The sequence below is a fragment of the Zootoca vivipara genome, chromosome 7 (genome assembly GCF_963506605.1).
Source record: "Zootoca vivipara chromosome 7, rZooViv1.1, whole genome shotgun sequence".
In the NCBI taxonomy this organism is placed as follows: Eukaryota; Metazoa; Chordata; class Lepidosauria; order Squamata; family Lacertidae; genus Zootoca; species Zootoca vivipara.
In genome coordinates, this window is record NC_083282.1 from 66698447 (window position 1) to 66720654 (window position 22208).

The following is a 22208-nucleotide window of genomic DNA, read 5'->3' on the forward strand; positions in this document are numbered from 1 at the left end:
ATTTGGAAATATAGGGTTATAATCAACTGCTTGCTTTTTATCTGAGCCTTGCAAAGGTGGTTTTTCTGTAAAGCTTCAGCCAAGGTGATTAAGGTGTAATTTTTTTTCATTGGACCTTGTGCTGTTATTCTTTTCTCCAACTTGAAAGCACATGTCTTGACTATGAATAGCCAGGCTGTGCCCATATGATCAAGAATCTTCAAAGCTTTCTAGCCCTTTATAAAGAAATCTCGACCTTTAATATCTCAGATATGGTACCTTATTCTCTACACAGTGCTTTCCTTTCCTTTGTGTTTGTATGTAGGATGTGTTTCTGCTGCTCCCCAAATGTCAGACGACACCACTTAGCTATAGAGATGTGTTGATTCCCATACGAAGTGGCTTCTATTTTCCAATTTTGTCAGGAAAGCTAGAGTCATTTGTGTATGCTGCTCTTCTGGCTTTGCACACAGGAATTATACCTGGCCAGATCAAAATGACAGCTTTCAATAAAAGTCACGCATGGGTTTCCAAGAGCTTTAATTATCACTTGGGAATATCCCACCCACCCTCATCCGCTGGCTTCTATTAATGCATAGCACACCTGAATGAAAGTTGTGACATTTAAAGCTGAAAAAGCATAACACCCAAGATTGGATTAAGGTGATGGGGAAGACCCAGGTGCAGTTTTCAGAAAGGGTCCCTCCCTACCCCCCAAAGGAGTGCAGGAACTTAAAAAACAAAACAAAACCCATACTGAATTAAAATAATTTGTTAGTTTTATTATACATATTTGTATACCACAACAGACAGTGTATACCACAATAGCAGTGAGTAAATGGAGGCAAGATGGCCTCTTGTAGACATACATAGGTTCTGGTGCAATTGTTCCACTTCTACCATTATGGTCCAGCCCTGTGGTTCACACCTACTCCAGTTTATGCAGAAGACGTATCATGCTTGCCTACTCCAGATGACAGCCCAAACTTCCTTAAAACTAGATTCAAATTAAATGCTGTTGCGATGTGACTGGTGATTGTTAATAATGAGATATACACTGCATTACCACGGTTTTCTGTTGCATGGCCATCTCCTTCACTGTCCCACCCTCACTGGGCTCCATTGAAAGTGGCAAGGTCAAGAAAAGCCTTCTCAGCTTCACTCATACTGATTTCCTTCACTCTTCCTGCTTGGATTCTCATGAAATGGTCAAAGTTTAGTGAAGCCTTGCCAGTCTTATGAAATGTCTTATCAGATTCCTTTAAAAAAGTTAAGTACTACAGTAGTACCTTGGTTTTCGAACGTAATCCGTTCTGGAAGACCGTTCGAGTTCTGAAACGTTCAAAAACCAAAAACTCAACAGCCAACAGCTAAGCCTCAGGATCTCGCACTCAGTGGAAGCCGCGTGGCATGTTCGATTTCCGAGGCGTGTTCAAAAACCGAAATGTTCGTTAACGGAGATGTTCAAAAACCGAAGTACCACTGCACAATGCATACTATTGCTGTTGGGCAGAAATACTCTCTGTTTTTTTTTTTAGGGTGGGGGAGTGGAATCTCAGACTGTTATGGACTCCAGCCATGTCAGTTGGGTGAAGGATAATGTCCCTTACTCACAGTGATAGAAAAGGAGGAGGAATATGTTAAGGACTAATGCATGTTAATAGCGCTTAGCTCGTTTTCTAGTTTTTTTATTTCATTTTTTTGTGTGCTGAAAAATTATTACAAAGTTAATATCTGAGACATTACAATATAATATAGCGCCATTAATTTTGTTGCTAAATTATATGTGCCATTCAATAAATACAAAACATACAGAATTAAACTCCTATATGGTTCTGGGAGTAAAAATGTAGAATGCTAAAAAAAAGGGGGAAAGCTTCTAAAAGTACTCCCAGCTGGTGACTGGATCAACAAACTTTAGGAGTTGGCTTTAATGTCAAAATACTATATAAGCTCAAGATAAATGGGCTTCAAATAGAATAAATTTGTGGAAATGCAGACTATTTCTATAATATATAATATATTGCTTGGTATGGTTTTGATAAGTCATGAAGAACAAAGAAATATATGGGTTGTAATAAAAGACAATATGATAGGATGTAGAAAGAGTGATTAAGTTATGAAAATGAATACTTTTATTAAATATCCATATGATTCACAATATTTCATTAATGAAGGGCTCATATTACTTAAACTCATTGCCTCTTTAACCGATTCATCACTTAAAAAATAATTTTGATCAATGTGTGCAATGTATTGTGAAACTTTGCTGGAAATAAATTCAGTAGATAACTATCCTTTGCATTACCTCTTCTGTTTCAGAATTCTCTGAAGAAAAGAGGATCACGTTCTCTTGGGAAGACAGACAAGAAGTCATCTGTCCAGGTACCTAACACCTTCCTGCAAAGTAGCTTGCAAAATGTGCTTGCCATGAGGGCTGAACTGCTGGGCACTTGTGTAGTTGCTTCACCTTGTACCTGAGGACAACGTTCTCTTTCTCTTAACCCCATCAAGGGAGAACCTGCAGCTCACTGGTAGAGCAACACACTCTGAGTAAAGAGCGTCCCAAGTTCAGTCCCTGGCACCTCCAGTGAAAAGGAACTTTGCTAGCAGGCCTGAGAATGATCATAACCTGGAGAACCACAGCTAGTCTGAGTAATAGACCAGTAAGCAATGGTCTATATGCAACAGTGAGCTGACTTAGCATCTGGCTACTTCAAAATGTACATTGGGGCTGGTCTTCAGTTCTTGAGGAACAGATATGTGGAATGTGTTTGCCTTAGAAAACATATTTGCTTTAGTTGTCTTAACACCAGCTGTTGGAATGTAGCTCCCTAGACTAGGTATGTTCAGCTTATTGTGTGCATGACCTGGCATGGGGAGCCAGCCCTATTCCCCCTAGCAAGAAAGCTGTACAAATACCTTTTTTTCAAGATAAGGAGGGGATAGAACTGTCCGTTGCTCCTAATTATTTTCTCACCATAGAGGCCTGGGTAGTGGACCTACCGTGCTAGTATGCAGCGCAAGTTCGGGATCTTTTATTTTTTATTTTGTAGGCAAGCAAAGCAGAGAGCCCTGCCTTATTTCTCTTGCAAAGGATGCCACTTTTAGCTGTTAGGGTTTTCTATGATTAACAAACCATAGAATCATAGAGTTGGAAGAGACCACAAGGGCCATCCAGTCCAATCCCCTGCCAAGCAGGAAACACCATCAAAGCATTCTTGACATATGCCTGTCAAGCCTCCGCTTAAAGACCTCCAAAGAAGGAGACTCCACCACACTCCTTGGCAGCAAATTACACTGTCAAACAGCTCTTCCTGTCAGGAAGTTCCTCCTAATGTTTAGGTGGAATCTTCTTTCTTGTAGTTTGAATCCATTGCTCTGTGCCCGCTTCTCTGGAGCAGCAGAAAACAACCTTTCTCCCTTCTCTATGTGACATCCTTTTATATATTTGAACATGGCTATCATATCACCCCTTAACCTTCTCTTCCCAAGGCTAAACATACCCAGCTCCTTAAGCCGTTCCTCATCAGGTTCAAGCAGAGGTGTGCGCTGTAAGAGGAACAGGCAACAGGCCTTCGAATTTTCAAATGTTCCAGCATGTCCACCTGCTTCGGCATATTTACCAGTTGCAACATGCTCTGGCAAATAAATATTTTTACTTTCTGAAAAGTGAAAGGTTATCCTATATGCCCTCAAGTGCAGCTGGTACCATGATGCAAAGGATAAAAGCTGATGTTGAAACTATGCACCAGTGGCATTTTTGTTTCTGTGCTTGTGCAATTTATTGTTTTTTTAATATGGAAAGGTACTGACCACATTTTAATCAGGTAGAAGAACAGGCTGGCATTTTTTTAAAAATTGCCTTTGCATTCGATTTTTGGATTCTAGTGGTTAAATGCTCTGCATTGCGTTGGTTGACCCTGAGTAGCAGTGGAATATCTGGAATACATTATCCAAATCCCCTGTCATAATGCCAGGGGGTGGCATTAGAAAGAAGCAGTGATGCAAAGGAAATAGCTTGGTGACAGAATAAAACAAAGCTGGAATGAATTCCAGTCCATTGCGTTGCATTAAATTGAGTTCCTGCCCCTCTTGAAGCCCGAATTGAAACCAAAATTAAAATTGTATTCCGAATACAACCATTTGTTACACAAATAGCTGGGGAAATTATGCATGGTTCTGCTGAAACTTCGCACTGTCCTCATTTTGACCAGTTAACAGTGATCTGGCAGGTATATTCATGTTTTTGTCCAGATACCTTTAAGGAACAATAGCACCTATGCATGCTTATAGCTCATGATAGATTGAAGCAGTGGTAGACTTATCATCTTCACAGAAATAATTATAGGCATTTCTCCCTCAAATGCTGGTGCAACTAAGACCAATGTTTGTCCTGTAATATACACTGCAGCTTTATATACCATAAATGTTGATGAAAGGATAGGGTCACAAGCATTAGCCTCCACCACACCCTAGGAAGAGTTCTGAACTGGGTGTGGGTTGATGGGTGAGTTTTATTAATGATATTTTAGCAGAGCTTAAATATTAGGCAATGCGTATGAACTGCTTTCCATGTGGGAATTTGCAGTGTTTGAAGCAGTCCTTTTGAAGATCCTCCATCCTTAAAAGAAGTACTATCTGAACATCTGGAAAGATGATCTAGTCCATGTTGCATCAGTGCTTTCCCTTTTCTGACACTTCTATTATCAGGCGAAGAGAATAATTATCTGTAGGGAGGATGTAGCGTCCTAGGAGAAAGTTTATACACTGTAATCTGAGTGTTTGAATTCCCAGTCTCCTCACACTTCCTGAGAGTTCTTAGACTTCCTGTTCACCTATATTGGTCTGCTGCACTTAAATATATGAATAAGACTATTATGTAAACACACACGCACACTTTTGGAAGCATGCTCTGCACAACCCCCTTTTTTGGAAAAACATCTAGCCACATATAAATATATGATTTGTGTGAAATGGAAAAGAACCTTAGTAGAAAATTATAAAGTCCATGTACCGCTTGGCGGTCATATGTTTAATTGGTGGCTCCAGGATGATAAATTAGCAGTTGTTGAGTACAAGTAAAATATTGTAGCTAAACTTTCTGTGTAGATGTGCTTGGAATTCTTTGAATAAATAACACAAATATGGCCAGTGTTCAAAAATCACCTCAATTTAAATGCTTTATGCAGTTTGCCAAATTGCACGTCGTCTTTCTTTAAATCGGAAAAGGAGAGAAAGGGATGGGAGGCATGAAGAAGTATTGTTGAGAATATGGATATATAGGGAGAGGAGAGTGGCGAATGGGACTGGGACCGGGATTAAATTTGTGCTTTGTAAGGGTACCATGTCCCCCATGTCCATTTGACTCATACCTCTTTTTGGACTTATGAGTTTTATAGGATATATTTCATATCCTATAATCATATCCCATGTTGTTGTTTGTTATGGATTTTAAATTGTATTGTAAACTTCCTTCATGAGGATAAATAGATCCTGGTAAACAGATAGCAGCTGTTGTTAGAAGGAACAATTTAATACATATACATGTATTTTCCTCCCACTACCAAAGAGGCCGTATTCCATGTACAGTCATAACTGTGTAGATTCCTAGATCCCCTGCAATTAATCACCCATTCAAAAGCAAAGCTTTCCATGACAGTTACTGTTTTACTTCCACGGTACATTCTTTGTCCCACATTCAGAAGAAAATCTGTTCCTTTCAAAAGGGTTTGTTCATATGAGGTATTTAAGAATCAATTCACCTGATCATCTCTTCAAATCTGTATGGCTGAAGGAGACTACTACTATGACTAGTAGTACTACTACGACTAGTAGTAAAATTCATTGTTGCCACAGCCACTCTGGGCAGGCTACTTGATTTGGTAATAAATCACCAAACTGGGAGCACTACAGCTACAATGCCCACATCCATATGGCTTCATCCTGAAGTCTTCTTGACATTTGAACCCCTTAAGGGATAGTTACAGGTGGTAGCCGTGTTGGTCTGCCGTAGTCGAAACAAAATAAAAAAATTAGCACCTTAGAGACCAACTAAGTTTGTCATTGGTATGAGCTTTCGTGTGCATGCACACTTCTTCAGATACCTGAAGATGTGTACATGCACATGAAAGCTCATACCAATGACAAACATAGTTGGTCTCTAAGGTGCTACTGGAAGGAATTGTTTTTATTTCCCTTGAGGGATGTTCGAGCATTTGAAAACCAGGCGCCAAAAGCATTAAATTTTGTAAGTTACTTTGCTGTGCAGGGTTTCCATTGAACCTTGGTGTGGAGGCTGTGTTTAGAATTCCAAAGCAGCATGAATGCTCATTTGCTTGCATCAAAGGATAAACAGTCACTCTGTTTTCTTCTCTTTCATGTGTGATTTTTCTGTGCCTGAATCTGGTGCAGTGAATTTTTGCATGCGCAAGGACAACAATGCAGGACATTCTAGAGAGTTAATAATAGCTGCCTTTTTCAACTGTGGCTGATGCAATGTCAGGCCTGACCGTTGCAACTGAATGTTCACACTGTATTGGCCATCTGGAAAGGAGGTATTGAGTGCCTGGTGGAGAGTTTCTTTTCTGGGGAGGAATTCGTCCGTTTTTTCCCCTCCCTCAGTGAGCTATGGAAACAGGAAATGAACTAATTTTATAACCAAAACAGTCATTTCTTATGAGGTAATATTCCTTGAGGGGAAAATTCAAATCTTCCACAGGGAATTTGAGCAAATAAGTCTCCAAACTGTATAGTATTTCCTAACGGTTTGGAGGGCGGGGGTTGTGGGGCGGGGGGAGGCATTGGAAGATCTGTGAGAGCAGAGCAGGGATTTCTCTCCGCCCTTGTATTTTGCAGGGAAGAGAACAGATTCAACCGCTAGCAATGTGTAGACAGGGCTTTAGTCACAGTTATTTGGCTCTGTTTTGGAATGAGCCATAAGCACTCTCCCCACTGTAAAAGCTGACTTCCTCCTTCCCTGCCATGTCATGGGGCCTTTCAAAAGGGAAATGTTTTCCTCTGTTTCAGCACGTTGCTCCGCCTTTGAGGTGAATTCACAAATACAAAAACTGGGCCTTGGTTTCATCTGCGGGGTTTATTTAGGAGCAAGCCCCCGTAAGACCTAGAAAGGTCAAAAAGGTTCCGTCTCCTTAACCTTACCCACTTCAACCCACCCCAGCGGTCCGACATAATCTTAGAGTTGATTCAAACATGCATTTAAAAATGTATGGAACAGGCTGTCCTGACTATGCCACTTTGTACTAAATGCATCATGTTTTTTGTGATCATGTGAACCTAAGCATTTGGTGGGGGACTTGAAGATGGCGCTAGGCTAGACGGAGAATTAGATACTTTGGAATTTGATCAGCTCTCTTCTGTTTGCTAAATCAGTAACCAATTGCAAGTTGACTCCATAGAGGTATTTCCTTCTCTTGAAACCTGGAGCATGACTAACCCTTTCCACTACTGAACCTTTGCCAAACTGGTTGTTAGTTCTGAAGGGTGCATAGAGCTACCTGATTTTTAATTTTTCTTTGCAGCTAATTGCAGCTTAGAGAGGAAGGATTCCCCTTGGGGAAACAGTTCATGGACAAAGTGTTAAACTCTCAATTCCCCCACATCAAGTGCAAATGTCCAAATCCAAATAATCCCATTGTGGCTTATTTTAGGAAAACAAAAAGGCATTGGGAGATCCAATCACAGATCACACACATCATATTTAGTGTGACTCTTGGGGCAATTACTGAAATCTTAAGGAAAGGAAAATTAAGAAGGGGATAGGAAGAAACTACTGTGTTTTGTAGACAGTGATGGATCAGTTCATTTGCAGTTTGGGGACAAGAGATAATACAGTGGTGCCTCGCAAGACGTAATTAATTCGTTCCGTGAGTTGCTTCATCTTGCGAAGCACGGTTTGCTGCGGCAAAAAAAAAGCAAAAAAAGGTCTCGCGAAGCACAGCCATAGAAAACTTCGTCTTGCGAGTCACCAAACCCATCGCAAAACGCTTTTGTCTTGCGAGTTTTTTGTTGCGCGAGGAATTCATCTTGCGAGGTACCACTGTATAATGTTATGGAAAAGGATACATTGTATCTGCTTCAGATCATCTCTGGTTCTCAAAGCCCTGTACTTCATCCACTCAGAACCCAATATAGTCCATTAAAAATTAGCAGTACAGTGGTACCTCGGTTTAAGTACACAATTGGTTCCGGAAGTCTGTATTTAACCTGAAGCAAACTTTCCCATTGAAAGTAATGGAAAGTGGATGAATCCATTCCAGACGGTCCACGGAGTACTTAACCTGAAGCGTACTTAACCTGAAGCGAACTTTCCCATTGAAAGTAATGGAAAGTGGATTAATCCGTTCCAGACGGGTCCGTGGAGTACTCAACCTGAAAGTACTCAAACCAAAGCATACTTAAACCGAGGTATGACTGTACAACTCTAGAAATATCACATATGCAAAATAGATTATCCAGAATGTGGATTATTCTGGAACATTTGAGGCTCATTTATAGTATTTCTCTTTGTATGGATACAATTGTTGCTTTTAATAGCTGATCAATGCTTTAATTTGGGGTGGGGGTGTATTTCTTTTAATATTTTATTGGTGAGTATATGTTTAAAATTATTCAGATTGGGCTGTCAGACTGTCTCTCCTCCCCTAGCAAACCACCCTCTTCATTCTGGGTTAAGCGCAGAATCTTCATCTGTATAAGATTCAAATTTTTCAAAAAATTATGGGAGAGATGAATCACTCTTCTCCTGGTGGGAGTGGTGTTCCTTTGGCCTGTGTTCGTCTTAGACAGCTGGGCTCTTTTAAGGATCTGTTTAGAATTGTAGCCCCAAACTCCAAACTAGCAATAAGTTCAGCTGAGCATAGTGGGGCTTTGTTCTGAGCAAATACACACGGGATTACATAGCGTATGCATTTTCACATGATAGTAATATGAGGCAGGGGTAACTGGTGATCTACTTGGGGAGTGAAAAGTCTTCTCCACCCCAGTTTTGGAGTTGGGGGACCAATCTTATTCCTCTCTCATCTCCCCTCAGTTATTGAACTTCAGGAAAGACCAAATACTTAAGGAGTTCTGTGACAAGGCTTTCTTTGTTCGGAGCCATACCAATAAAAAACCCCTTGTGTTTGAGCTGGCAATTTAAATCCAAAGACAAAATAAGCCTTATTTTATTTTTTCTTGCAAACAGTATCACAGATTATAGATGTAAAATGCAGTCTTTGTGTGTCAGAGTTTAAGCTAATTTAGAGACGTGCAGCACTGTGGACCCAGGGCAAAGCTGTTCTGTTACTAGATTTGTTCATTCTGTTTATATTCTACAGAATGTAGCCCAAAGGACAAGTTATTAGAAATTGAAAAGTATGACCATTCTGCCCTTGGGGACTGGAATGGCAAGGGAAACACTATTTTCTATAAACTGTTGCCACTTGTGTTGGAAAATTCCTGAGGGGGCTACCTTGGGGGCAGGAGGGACCAGACTAGCTAAAGCAGGAGTGTCAAATCTTGTATTGTAACTGGAAACAATCAATCTGCAGTGTGTGCACTGCATCTCCTGATGTTCTTGGACTCCAACTCCCTTCAGCCCTAATTAGCACAGCCAGTGGTCAAGGATGATGGGAATTGTAGTCCAGGCAACACATTGGCTACCCCTAGCATAAGGTACAGTGGTACCTCGCAAGACGAATGCCCTGCAAGACGATTTTTTTGCAAGACGAATGCATATTGCGAACTGATGGTGACTCGCAAGACGAATTCGTTTTGCGAAAAATTCATCTTGCGAATTGCTGTTTCCCATAGGAATGCATTGAAATTTAATTAATGCGTTCCTATGGGCAAAAAAAGAAATTTCAATGCATTCCTATGGGAAACCGTGATTCACAAGACGAATTTTTTCACAAAATGAATTGACTTGAGGAACGAATTAAATTCGTCTTGCGAGGCACAACTGTATACCAAACTTTCCTCCTCAAGCAAAAGGAAAGCAAGGCAATATTCCAGGATCATTGAGATAAAGAGGTTAATCACCGGAAACAAACAAAATGGCAAGCAGATTTTGCCCCCTCTTGGCTTGCCTGTGGATGTAGATGTTACAAAGTTCAAGTAGGTGGATAGTTAGTTTTATCCTTCATGCCATAATAAAGGTTAGCCTCAGGAATAATCTGTTTTGCACAGAGCGCCCTGCCCAAAGTGTCATTTTTAGTAATGCTTGCACCATTTGTACCTTTCTTTTATCCTAGGAGGACAGCGCAGACCTCAAGTGTCAATTGCATTTTGCTAAGGAGGAATCTGCTCTGATGTGCAAGAAACTGAGCAAGTTAGCCAAAGAGAACGACAGTATGAAGGAGGAGCTGACGAAATACAGATCCTTGTATGGGGACCTGGAGAGCTCCCTCTCCATAGAGGAACTGGCTGACTCCCCTCATTCCAGAGAGGCAGAGCTAAAAGCCCACCTGAAGCTTGTAGAGGAAGAAGCCAACATCTTGAGCCGGAGGATAGTAGAACTTGAGGTTGAGAACCGAGGGCTGAGGGCAGAGATGGACGACATGAGGGGCCAAGGAGACAAAGAACTCTTAGGGCAAGACATCCGGTTTGCCTTCTCCATGACAAACTGCGGGGACTCTGGGGACAGTGTGGTGGAGCTCAGGCGGCACTTGCAGTTTGTGGAGGAGGAGGCAGAACTGCTAAGGCGCTCGCTGATGGAGTTGGAGGAGCAGAACAAGCTCCTCATGAATGAGCTCAATAAGTACAAGTCAGACCACGACCTGGATATCACTCTGTCTGAGGACAGCTGCTCGGTGATTAGTGAGACCTCCCAAGAAGAACTGGCCACGGCCAAGGTCCAAATCAGTGAGCTAAGTGGCAAGGTTAAGAAGCTCCAGTATGAGAACCGTGTCCTGCTCTCCAACTTGCAGCGCTGTGACCTTGCTTCCTGCCAGTCCACTCGGCCCATGCTGGAGACGGATGCTGAGGCAGGCGACTCTGCCCAGTGCATCCCAACGTCGCTTTGGAGAGAGGTGCCCATTGGGGGAGAGAATGATGCCAAGGAGAGAGCACCTGGCAATGGCTTTAGCAAGTCGCATGAAAGCAGCCCCTGCAGGCTTCTCAAGTCCAAGGACTTTGAGACCCTCCTTGACATCAGGGACCAGGCTGCACTTGTCAGCAAAGCCATTGATGTCCTGATCTCTGATGCCAATGGCTTCACCTCCAGCCTCAAGCTCTGCATGGACAATGACTGTGCAGAGCTGGTGCTGAGTGAAGCTATGGATAATGAGAGTATGACTGACTCTAAGCTGATCAGTGCCATTTTGATGAGGCTTGGGGTCCTTCAGCAGGAGCTAAACAACTTCATGAGGAAGGTGGACTACATTGGAGACCACCTGAAAGACCAGAAGGACTCCTTGCCAAGCGCCAGCTCCCAGGATTCCACAAAAGAGGCTCTGCAGAAAGCTCATGGCTCTGAATTCCAGGTAAGGCTTTCCCTGAGCTGTCAACAGTGACTCCCTGGCAGTGATTATTGCTTTATTTGCCCATGCTGTTTTCTCCTGCTTTAACAAATCAGAACCTGGCCCTGTTAATGTAACTTCCCTTTTCTGCCTCTCTCTTCTGAAATGACAACTAACAACTGGCTCACTGCATGGAACTGTGGCTAGTGACAAGGTAGGACTCTGTTTTAGTGGAGTGTGCATGAGGCAGGAGGAAGATTGCTTTGAGAAATGGAAACTACATTACAGCTGCTGCTGAGAATTTCTTTAGTACCAGCTGTAGCCCAGGTATTGTGCAGAGCAAAGAAATTGCAAAATCTCTCACCAGAGAGGCTTACATGTGATGGGCAGGCTCAGACATTTACTTCCTTGGTAACAAAGCCAACATGCAGTTACAGAATGATTTTCACATGTGGAGAGGGGTGTCTGAAAAGAGCCCCCCCCCCCAATGAAAGTAAAAAAGAGAAAATTATAAGATTTGAAATATTTTGTAGACAGGGATGAGGACTGCTGCCTTGACCCGTCAGCAACTTAAAACTCTCTTAAAATGATATAACTGAGGGCCAAACTAAGTAAGATTCAGGATTAGGATCTCCACCAGATTAAGGACTCCATGATTAAGATCTCTTGTGTTGTTTGTAAAACAGATTGAGGAAATGGTACTCTGGGATAAGATTGAGTAATCCTTTCTTCCCATGCCCTTTCCCCAATATAAATGCCACCTCCATCCCACCCTGGCCAGCTGCTTTTAGTTCTGTCAAGTGTCTTTGGGGTGTGTGTGACTGCACAGTCTCCTATGCCTGCCCTGTTCTTCATACTAAGCCAGGCACCCCCAAACTGCGGCCCTCCAGATGCTTTGGCCTACAACTCCCAGCATCCCTAGCTAACAGGACCAGTGGTCAGGGATGATGGGAATTGTAGTCCAAAACATCTGGAGGGCCGGAGTTTGGGAATGCCTGTACTAAGCAATGTCATTGAGGAAAGGACATATGAAACAAAACATTAAACACCCTCTTCTAGAGGAACATTTGTAGGTTTTATCCAATTTCACCCTAAGCAGATACCCTTTGCTGGCTGGGGCTGATGGGCGTTGTAGTCTATCTGTATTTGGAGCGCACCAAGTTCCCCATCCCTGATGTAATCTCTTCTTGAGCCTACTGCAGAATGATGTGTTTCTCACTATATCAGAAGGTGCACTTACCCATTATAGAAAGGACAGATGAGAGAGTGCTAGAAATCATGATAAATAAATTGTGGATCTGGTCTCTTGGCCAGCCAGGTTACACACCCTGACTGGACTGTGGGACAGTGAGAGAAAATGTAGCTGAGAACAAGTTTGTTCATCAGAAATTGGTGTTGCAATCTAGGGCAGACCTCCCCAATCTGGGGTCCTCCACCCCAGCCATCGTGGGCAAGATGGGATTTGTGAGTCCATCATCATCTGGAGGACACGAAGTTGGAGAAGACTGGTCTAGGACAGCAGCAGCTAATGGAGTATGACTGTACACCTGGCCTCCTGGCAATTGTATTGCTACTGCTTGCAGGAAGTGGCATTGTATGGGTTGCATCGGCAACAACACCACATTGGTGTCACCAATGTGCCCACACAGTACCAGGCTCCCTTCCAGTTCATCCTGTCTGGTAAACGGTACTGCTGCTGTTGCCGGGAGGCCAGGTACATGCTGCTGCCATTCCCTATGGCAGTGTTTTTCAACCTTTTTTGGGCAAAGGCACACTTGTTTCATGAAAAAAATCACGAGGCACACCACCATTAGAAAATGTTAAAAAAAATAACTCTGTGCCTATATTGACTATATATAAATCGAATTTTTCAATTTTTCCCACGGCACACCAGGCAACATATCGCGGCACACTAGTGTGCCGCAGAACAGTGGTTGAAAAACACTGCCCTATGGCTGCTCCTAAGAAAGGTCTCACTTTTGAAGGGAAAGGGACCTGGGGAGGGGTTGCAACCTCCTGAAGCACACTCCAGTTTTTCAGAGTTCTATTTTTGTGCATGCTCCTGGCCCTCCTCCCTTCCTCCCTCAACTAGCTCCACCCCAGGCACTGCATGGCACCATAACTGGTGTTTGCACATTTTTTCCCTCTCTCTCTTTCCCCCCCTTCCCAAACAATCCAGCCCACGTGTCTGCTCATTTTGTGTCTCCTTTTGTTTTCCACTTTGTCTTCTGCCACGGTAGTGAAGTTCCTCCTCCTCTTCATCCTTTTTGTTGTCTTGTAGCTCTTATTGTTCCTGAGACCCATTGTTTTGTTTGTTTTTTCTTTTCTTTTCTGCTCTTTTGGTTTGTTCTCATTAACTTGCCCATGCATGCAGCAGTCTGACTTTAGGGAGCCCCCCGACTGGGACATCACGGAGAGCAGGACCTCTGATCTCTACCGCAGTAGCAGCAGCAACAGCACCGCCACCATGGATGTGGATCCCAACATGGAACTTGACCGGAGCTACAAGTCATATCAACCAGAGGAGAAGGACTCCTATGTGTCTGAGGCAGGTGTCAAAGTATATGATTTTGTTCCCAAAGGGAGGCAAGAAGGCTGGAGACTCCTGGGGAGAATAAGTTGACTGCAGAAATACTAGATCAACACATTTCATGTGGGTGGGAAAAAGAATGGCATGGCCCATATACAGATCTTGTGTTACCTATCCCAATGTTACATGACTTCAAGTGAGAAACAGGTGGATGTGGCTGGAGGCTGGGGAAATAGCCTAATGGGCCTAATTTAACCTACAGATCAGAGATTTCTCACCATAACAACAGGATGTTACGTATAGGCCAAGGTTGTTGGCAAGAAGTTGGCTGTTCTTCCATGGGCCTTTAATAATATTTTTTAAAAAATAAAAAAAGACATGGAGAGATTAGTCTTTGCAAGGTCCTTGCAATCTGACTGTTGTTGGCTTTTATTAAACTATTCCCCACAGATCAAAGAATTGCAACTGGTCCTTTCAGAGGCTAATGAGAGTTTGAGGGGCCTACAAGAACAACTCTCCCAGGAGAGGCAACTGAGGAAAGAGGAAGCAGAGAACTTCACCCAGAAAATCTGCCAGGTCAGTGAGATTTGCCTGGAGCCACTTTCCAGGCTGGAAGATGAGACATGCAACAAGAGTACAGGAGGGACTAAAGCAGGCTTCCTCAACCTTGGCCCTCCAGATGTTTTGAGACTACAATTCCCATCATCCCTGACCACTGGTCCTGCTAGCTAGGGATCATGGGAGTTGTAGACCAAAAACATCTGGAGGGCTGAGTTTGAGGATGCCTGGACTAAAGGCACAGGTCTTAATCCTTCCCATTACTTCAGGCACATCCTAGTGCAGCATTGTATGAAAGCACAAAGCAGCTCCTACCTTGTTTGGCTGCCAGGAAAGAGGCAAATGCTTCCATATGACCCCTCAACATGCTGAGAGTACATTATCCATAACAAGCATGCTCTGAAAACAAATCTGAACTCTGCAGTCCTCTAACAGCCAAGCAGAATTGGTGGAGTCAGCTATGGGTTCTCTAGCTTCCATATAAAGATAGCCATTGTTTGTGAGACCTCTTCTGTCTCCCAAATCTCTCTCAAACTTGGAAGCTGGATGTTGGAAGATTCAGAACAGACAAAATAAAGTACTTCTTTGCACAGCTTCCCAAAGGGAAGTTAAACCATGGGATTTGCTTCTGCAAGTTATAGTGATGGCTGTCAACTTGGATGAGCTTAAAAGACTACTAGAGAAATCCATGGAAAATGGAGTTATTAATGGTTACAAGGCATGACGTCTGTGTTCTGCTTCCACTCTTGGAGGCTAAATACTTCTGTTGTTGAGGATCTCAGGTGGAGAGAGTCCTGTTGTCCTGAGGTCCCATAGACATCTGTTTAGCCACAGTGAAAATAGAGTGCTGGACTAGATGGACCCTCCACCTGATTCCGCAAGGTTCTTCTTGTTCTCTTGCCTACTTTGTTCTGAGTGATTAACGGCAATCACTAGAATCCTCTAGTCATGTCTGGAACTTAGCTATTCTCCCAGATGCATCAGCCACAGCAACAGGTGCCAGTAAAATATTGTGGAAAAAGGCCATTCACGGGAGTTAATAGTCAGGCCTCTGGGTGTCTTTTACCTGTGAGTATTGTATTTAGACAACAGGCATGAATTGCAGCTGCCTGGGAAATACAGTTGATAAACACAAAAGTAACAACCCCAGAATTTTGGGATTTCTAGTTGCAGAAATTTTGGGAGGCATGTGAAGTGTTAGTGGAAAGCTCAAGGCAGTTACTGAGTTGGAAGTTTGCGATGGGGATGACGATGACTATGTCCTTGCCCAGAAGCCATATTTGTGGCTTTTCATTGATGTAACCCCTGACATGTGCTCATAACCCTATGATGCTTTACCCTTTCTCTGTATGCTACCATCCTGGTCCTTTCCAAAATATTCACACGCACACCCCAAAAAAACTAGTCATAGCCCCAAAACTGAGCGGCTGAAGTGAACTTGTGTGGATGTGAAAAATCAATGAAAATTATTTTCTTTTAAAAAGGATGTGAAAGTCTCTGTCTCCAGACTTGGCGTTTCTTTGCTCAGCAATCTTTGATTATTTTGGTGCACTCGCACTGTTACTTCACTCTGTACATTGGTACCTCGGTTTATAAACACAGTTGGTTCCGGAAGTCTGTTCATAAACTGAAGCGTTCATAAACTGAAGCGAACTTTCCCATTGAAACTAATGGAAAGTGGATTAATCTGTTCCAGACAGTCCGCGGAGTACTTAAACCAAAGCGTTCATAAACTGAAGCGAACTTTCCCATTGAAAATAATGGAAAGTGGATTAATCCGTTCCAGACGGGTCCGCGGAGTACTTAAACTGAAGCGTTCATAAACTGAAGCATGGGTGTAATTGGTTCCGGAAGTCTGTTCATAAACTGAAGCGTTCATAAACTGAAGCGAACTTTCCCATTGAAAGTAATGGAAAATGAATTAATCTGTTCCAGATGGGTCCGCGGTGTTCATAAACCGAAAATTCATAAACCGAGGTGTTCATAAACTGAGGCTCCACTGTATAACAAACCTGCTTTCCATTTCTTCCCATCCTCTGTCAGTTGAAGGAAGATCACCAGAAGGCCCTCTTGAGGCGAGAATTTGAGCTGCAGAGCCTGAACCTTCAGAGGAGACTGGAGCAAAAGTTCTGGAGCCAGGAGAAGAACCTTCTGGTGCAGGAATCCCAGCAGTTCAAGCAAAATTTCTTGCTCCTTTTCATGAAGCTCAAGTGGTTTCTGAAGCATTGGAGGCAGGGAAAGATCCTACAAAACGAGGGCAATGACTTCTTGGAGGTATGGCAGGCTTTGAGCACGAGCTTCTCTGCTGAGTAGTCAAAAAGTATACTACTGACATTAAAGCAGATAATTCTGACCTTTTGTTTTAATCATGTGTTTTTGCTTCTATTAATTGGTTTGAGTTAATTTTTCTACACTTCAATAAATTGCATAGATAGCCACAACCGATGTATTTTTGCTGTATCATTTACAAAGAGAAGGGAGAGAAACAGAGTGAATGAGGCTTCAATAATAGTGTGGATGAACCAAATCACAGGTGGCTAATTTGTGTCCCTCCAGATGTTGTGGTATTATAACTCCCAAATTCTTTGACCATTGGCTACTGCTGGGGCATATGGGAGGGGGAGTCCAACAACATCTGGAAGCCACAGGTTATCCACTCTTAGACTACATATTATGTCTCCTAGATAGCAATGGGTGGTATTCTGGCTTCTCTCTTTGGGCTCTATCAAAAATTGCCAAGGACGAGGCTCATATCAACTCCAGTTTATCAGTTGCTTCCTGTCTTCCATATGACCTTCTCAAGAACTGCTATCTCGCCTTTAGCATGTAAGCTGCTTTCTCAACTGTGAGAACTGCTTGGTGAAGGTCGGCTGCTGAAATACAAGGCAGTTTCACACATGAGGCTTAAATGGAGATGCGACACGGAGAATCACAAGAGAGGCATAAATGCACTTTTTAGTGCCACAGATTAAATTGCTCTAAGAGACGTGACTTACAAGGCATCTTTTCATAAACTTAGTGATTGCAGGCTTGGCAACAACAGCCTCTTGGTAAACTAGGCTAGCACATCCAACAGATGATTCTGCTAGGCACAAAAGTACAGAAAGATACCTGGGACAGAAACACAAAAGAGGAGAACGCTGTTGAAAGTCACTGTGATGATGTGACACAGAAGCATCTCTCGAGAGTGCACATTCCTATCTTGTTACAGTCTGTATCCTTTATCTCACTGTTAATCATACTAAACCTGTTTACCTCTGTTTAAAGGATCCAGTAGGTCAGGGTACTACTGTTGGGTCCTTTTCTGTGCACAAAGCACTAGAATGCAGCCACTGAAGACTTGCACTCACTTACTTGCCCTGCCCTGTGCTTTCCAGGTGAACAGCATGAAAGAACTGTACCTGCTGATTGAAGAGGAGGAGCTGAACCCCCAGCAGCAAGCAGATAACAAGATGTGTATCAGAGATACCTGGTCCCAGGACTCGGTGAGATGTGATGAGGTACCCTGCTGGGGGAATTTCCTTCCTGCTTGGGATGCAGTGGGATGAAAGTTCCCCACAAAGAGCACTTAGGCCTGTAACTCGGTGGCAGCTGAAGATCCGTGGCATCTCCCATTAAAAGGATCAGGTAGCAAGTGGTGCAAAAGACCTCTCTCACTTCCTGAGACCCTGGAATTCTGCCAGTCACAGAAGACAGTTCTGGGAGTATGGGCTGAGTCCAGCCAAGTTGTGCTGGTGGAACAACCTCTGTTTGTGTAACAGAAGTTCCTGTCCCTCTGCTCCTCCCAAGTACCTTTTGCACCCCGCCCAGATTTGGAGACCTGTGCAGATCTGGGAGGTGGTGCTTAGGGAGAAGATAAGAAGGGGAACTTCTGTTTTGCAAATCATTCCACTCGCACAGCGACTTTGTTGGATGCTCCCCAAAGACCTGCATAGAAGGCAGCTTCCTATGTCTGTTCCTGAGACTTAGACCCTAAGTAACCCTTTCATTTTGCATAGAGCACCAAAGAAGGGAGGGGTTTGTGCAACTTTTTTTTTAACCTTCCAGGATAATTTCCCCTCTCTTGTACACTGCACATTCTCTCCATCCCAGAGGGAGAGGGATGAGGGCCATAAGCGGTGCACTCCCTGACGAAGAGGGGCTCATTCTGTGAAGCTGATTGTAGCAGCAGTGCAATTAATTAATGGGTGAAGGGAAAGAACCCTTAAATGGACAGCAGTTGTACCCACTGAGAACCAACGGAGGGGTAAAGCTGGAGCACAAGTTGCTCAGAAGGCATGTCTATCCAGACCGTGCCACACTCTTCAGCCACCATAAATGCTAGACCTGTTCTCTGATGTTCACTGTGTTTTGTTTGTTTGGAGTATTTACTTCCCCCCCCCCTCCCGAAAAATTCCTGCCAATGCCCATGTGTGCAAAAAGTCTTAGATATTCATTAAATCACTTATTCAGGGAAGATGTTCTTCACCAGCATTTTTCTGGCTGCTGATTCAGTAACTACTTTGTTACTCAGGTCAGTTTCACCTGAGCTGCTTATTTCTCCTGCTTTTTAACCAATCCCCACAAACCACAGAGAAGTACTTTGAGGCTGGGCAGGGCACAGACGTCTGTTTTTGCTCACCCTAAACTGATTATCAGACTAAACTAGTTTTCCCATGAATACCCAACTCTGAGAGAAGTGGCATAAGTTTAAATTCAGGTGTTGTTGTTGTTGTTGTTGTTTGTTTGTTGTTGTTTAAATCATCCAATAAGCTTCCTTATTGCATTTATTACTTTCACTTCACCATCATTTATATCTGACCCTTCCCCCAAGGAGCTAAGCGTAGCAGACCCCCTCCCACCACTTTTTTATGGCAATCCTGCCAAATAGGTTGGGCAGAGAGATTCTGATTGGCCCTTCAGAATGTTGAGTGTGAATTTGAACTTGGATTTCTCCAGTCTTAGTCCAGCACCCTAACTATTATACACATGAACACACATGGGAACACACATTGCAGGGGGTTAGACTAGATGACCCTTGGTGTGCCTTCCAGCTCTACGATTCTATTATTCTCCCTGCCTTTAGTTCAGAATGCATGCTTCTCCTTCAAACCCCCTCTCTTTTCGACTGCATAAGGCAGGCATCCCCAAACTTCGGCCCTCCAGATGTTTTGGACTACAATTCCCATCATCCCTGACCACTGGTCCTGTTAGCTAGGGATCATGGGAGTTGTAGGCCAAAACATCTGGAGGGCTGCAGTTTGGGGATGCCTGGCATAAGGATTCTGAAAAGTGATGGCTGTTGTCTAGAATCTGGTGTGTGCATGGCAGTCATACTTTATTATGCATTTTTTTGTATTTCTAGCAGGCCAATGAGTATATCAAGACCCTATCAGACATGAAGGTGACTTTGAAGGAGCTGTGCACAGAGTTGCGTGAAGAGAGAAGAGGCATGAACGAGCTGCAGCAACAGTTTGCCAAGGCTAAGGCAACCTGGGAAATGGAGAGAACTGAGCTCAAATGTCTCATCGCACAGGTCAGACACCCAAGCATCACATTTTTACTCAAGCTGCATAAAGTTTATCTTCATTCTAAACAAGAAGCAACTCACATTCTCTGGTTTACCTTGCATGCTTCAAATCATGGCTTCAATTTAAGTTTGGCGGGAGGGGGGCAAGTGCAAACCATAGTTTGCCAATTTTTATGTAACAGGAAACAATGGCATGTCTGACCAAGAGTGATGGGGGCCATCAAGGGTTTATAAATAGATGAGGAAGCACACAAGCCTAATTATGCCATCATTTGGCCTTATGTTTAGATCAGCCTGTTGCATGAGTGGTCTGTCACTGTATTGAGATCTTCAGTCATTTCTAATGATTTTGGGGGCATCAGGAGTGAAATAAGTGATGCTTTATGGTGAAGTGGAATACCCAAACTCAGCATGTTTTGATAAAGTGGGAATGGGTCCCCAAGCCTGGAATTGGGCTTGGCTAACAAAAAAGATCCATTGTTTCAGAGACCCAATTATGAACTGTTTTCATACTCCATTGTTATCCCAATGGCACCACTGGGAGGACAGTGTTGTATCTAGGTGGTTATCTAGGTGGTACGTACATGAGATGGTCCAGAAATGGAGCATGGTGCTCTGCTGCTTTTGTATTTATATATTTTTTTATTTCTGCTATATCCAGTATATTATGAAAGAAAAGCCTTTTTGCCAGCCAGAACTAACATAATCTGGCACTCTGCCCTGGTGTGTGTTCTTGCAAAGAGGTAATAAAGCTCAAGCCTCCTGACTGTAGTTGTGTGGGAGTCTGCTGCAGAAATGGCTGAGTGAAAGTGCTTCTGACCAAGAGCTCCCTTCAGAGGAGGCTGCAAGCCAGCCCACGGGTTTTCCTTCCATGTGTTCTCATTTCCTGGTTGATGCACATGAGGGAACCTCCAGATATGTACAAAGAAGCAGCTGCAAACCTTGCCTTTGGCATTATGCCTTTACACATACAGCTGACTCATGAGGAGGGTTTCCTTAGCAGATCCTGTGGCTTTCCTAGACCGCACCAACTAAGAAGAGTCTGTCTGCTCACAAGCAGCACGGCAGTATCTGGGCATCCTTTGTCCTCTTCCTTCCTTCCCTCCCTCCCTCCTGTTAACACAGTAGTCTGTTCCATACAGCCTAGGGGTTGTCCATAGAGTGTAACCTGTGTTTTCCTCATGTGTGCACATTCCCATAATCGCACGGCAGATGTAGCGCATGAACACCACTGCGCTGCTAGCTATTTTTCATGATCTTGGTGGCACTTTTTCAAGTTGTCATGACAACAGATACTGGAAGGTGCATTTGTATCCAGGTATGTGCTGGGTCGCACATTGCATTCAGCAAATAATTGCACCCTTGGGGCAGTTTGGCAACAACATATATAGCAGATTTGGCTTATGTGAGTGGGCCCCTAAGTAATGCCACTATCCCCAGTGTGTTTGTTTTTTTAACCCTGATCTGTTAGGCAGGTTAAGGGTCATATAACTACTCTAGGAACATGTGGCATTGCCAGCTGTCCACTCCAGTTGTTATAAGAATTATTCTTCAGAAGAGAAGTGTACAAGGGCATTGCTCTAGGGCCCTTAGAACTATTTCTCATGCCCCTCTTTGCTACCAGAGGTCCAGTGGTCTGTCAGTAAGAATGAAGGAAGGAGGCAAGAGACTCTCCTTCTCTTCTGCACTTTCCTCTGTTCTGTTTCTGCTTTCTTGTGTTCTGGTTGTTCCTGAACTCTGTGTCCATAAGCTGGATAAGATTCCCCCTCTGGGATAGGAAAACACCAACACATCAATATTTTGATAGTATGACAGCTACCTCTCCACATCGAAGAACCTTTTTCTTTAATATGCCTTGGAGTTGATGTCTGGAGATCTGTCACCTTGACATCACAGCACATCTTCTGTCTCAAGTGTATTCCCATTCATGTAGGTGCATGCCCAGCATTAATGCTTCGAGTTGCTTATTCAGCAGCTTTCTAAATAACGTGTGTTGAGCTTGGGGGAGCTAGAAGGACGGAAATGAGAAGACTGTGTCTGCCTCCTGGCTGGTTTTGTGGCTAAGATCAACAGTAACATCATCAGTCTTGGAGAAGGGTTGAGTCATCTCCCCTTCCACTTCCGTCACCCAGAAATAACTCAACCCAAGCACAAATTCACATCTTGCTGTGCA

The 22208-nt window shown here is 43.4% G+C and overlaps 1 protein-coding gene across 5 annotated transcripts in view; it reads left to right on the forward strand.

The window, feature by feature from the left end:
• The window catches only part of MTCL2 (microtubule crosslinking factor 2), a 90112-nt gene that overhangs the window by 48651 nt on the left and 19253 nt on the right, over positions 1–22208 (forward strand). For 2 of the 5 annotated variants that reach the window (XM_035122435.2, XM_035122433.2), the window contains exons 4-10: positions 2302–2364; positions 10233–11462; positions 13813–13986; positions 14419–14544; positions 16570–16800; positions 17904–18026; positions 19871–20041. In XM_035122435.2, the coding sequence (XP_034978326.2) occupies positions 2302–2364; positions 10233–11462; positions 13813–13986; positions 14419–14544; positions 16570–16800; positions 17904–18026; positions 19871–20041 (2118 nt within the window). The remainder of the gene's footprint in view (positions 1–2301; positions 2365–10232; positions 11463–13812; positions 13987–14418; positions 14545–16569; positions 16801–17903; positions 18027–19870; positions 20042–22208) is intronic. The other 3 variants (XM_035122434.2, XM_060277249.1, XM_035122432.2) reach the window with 3 other exon arrangements.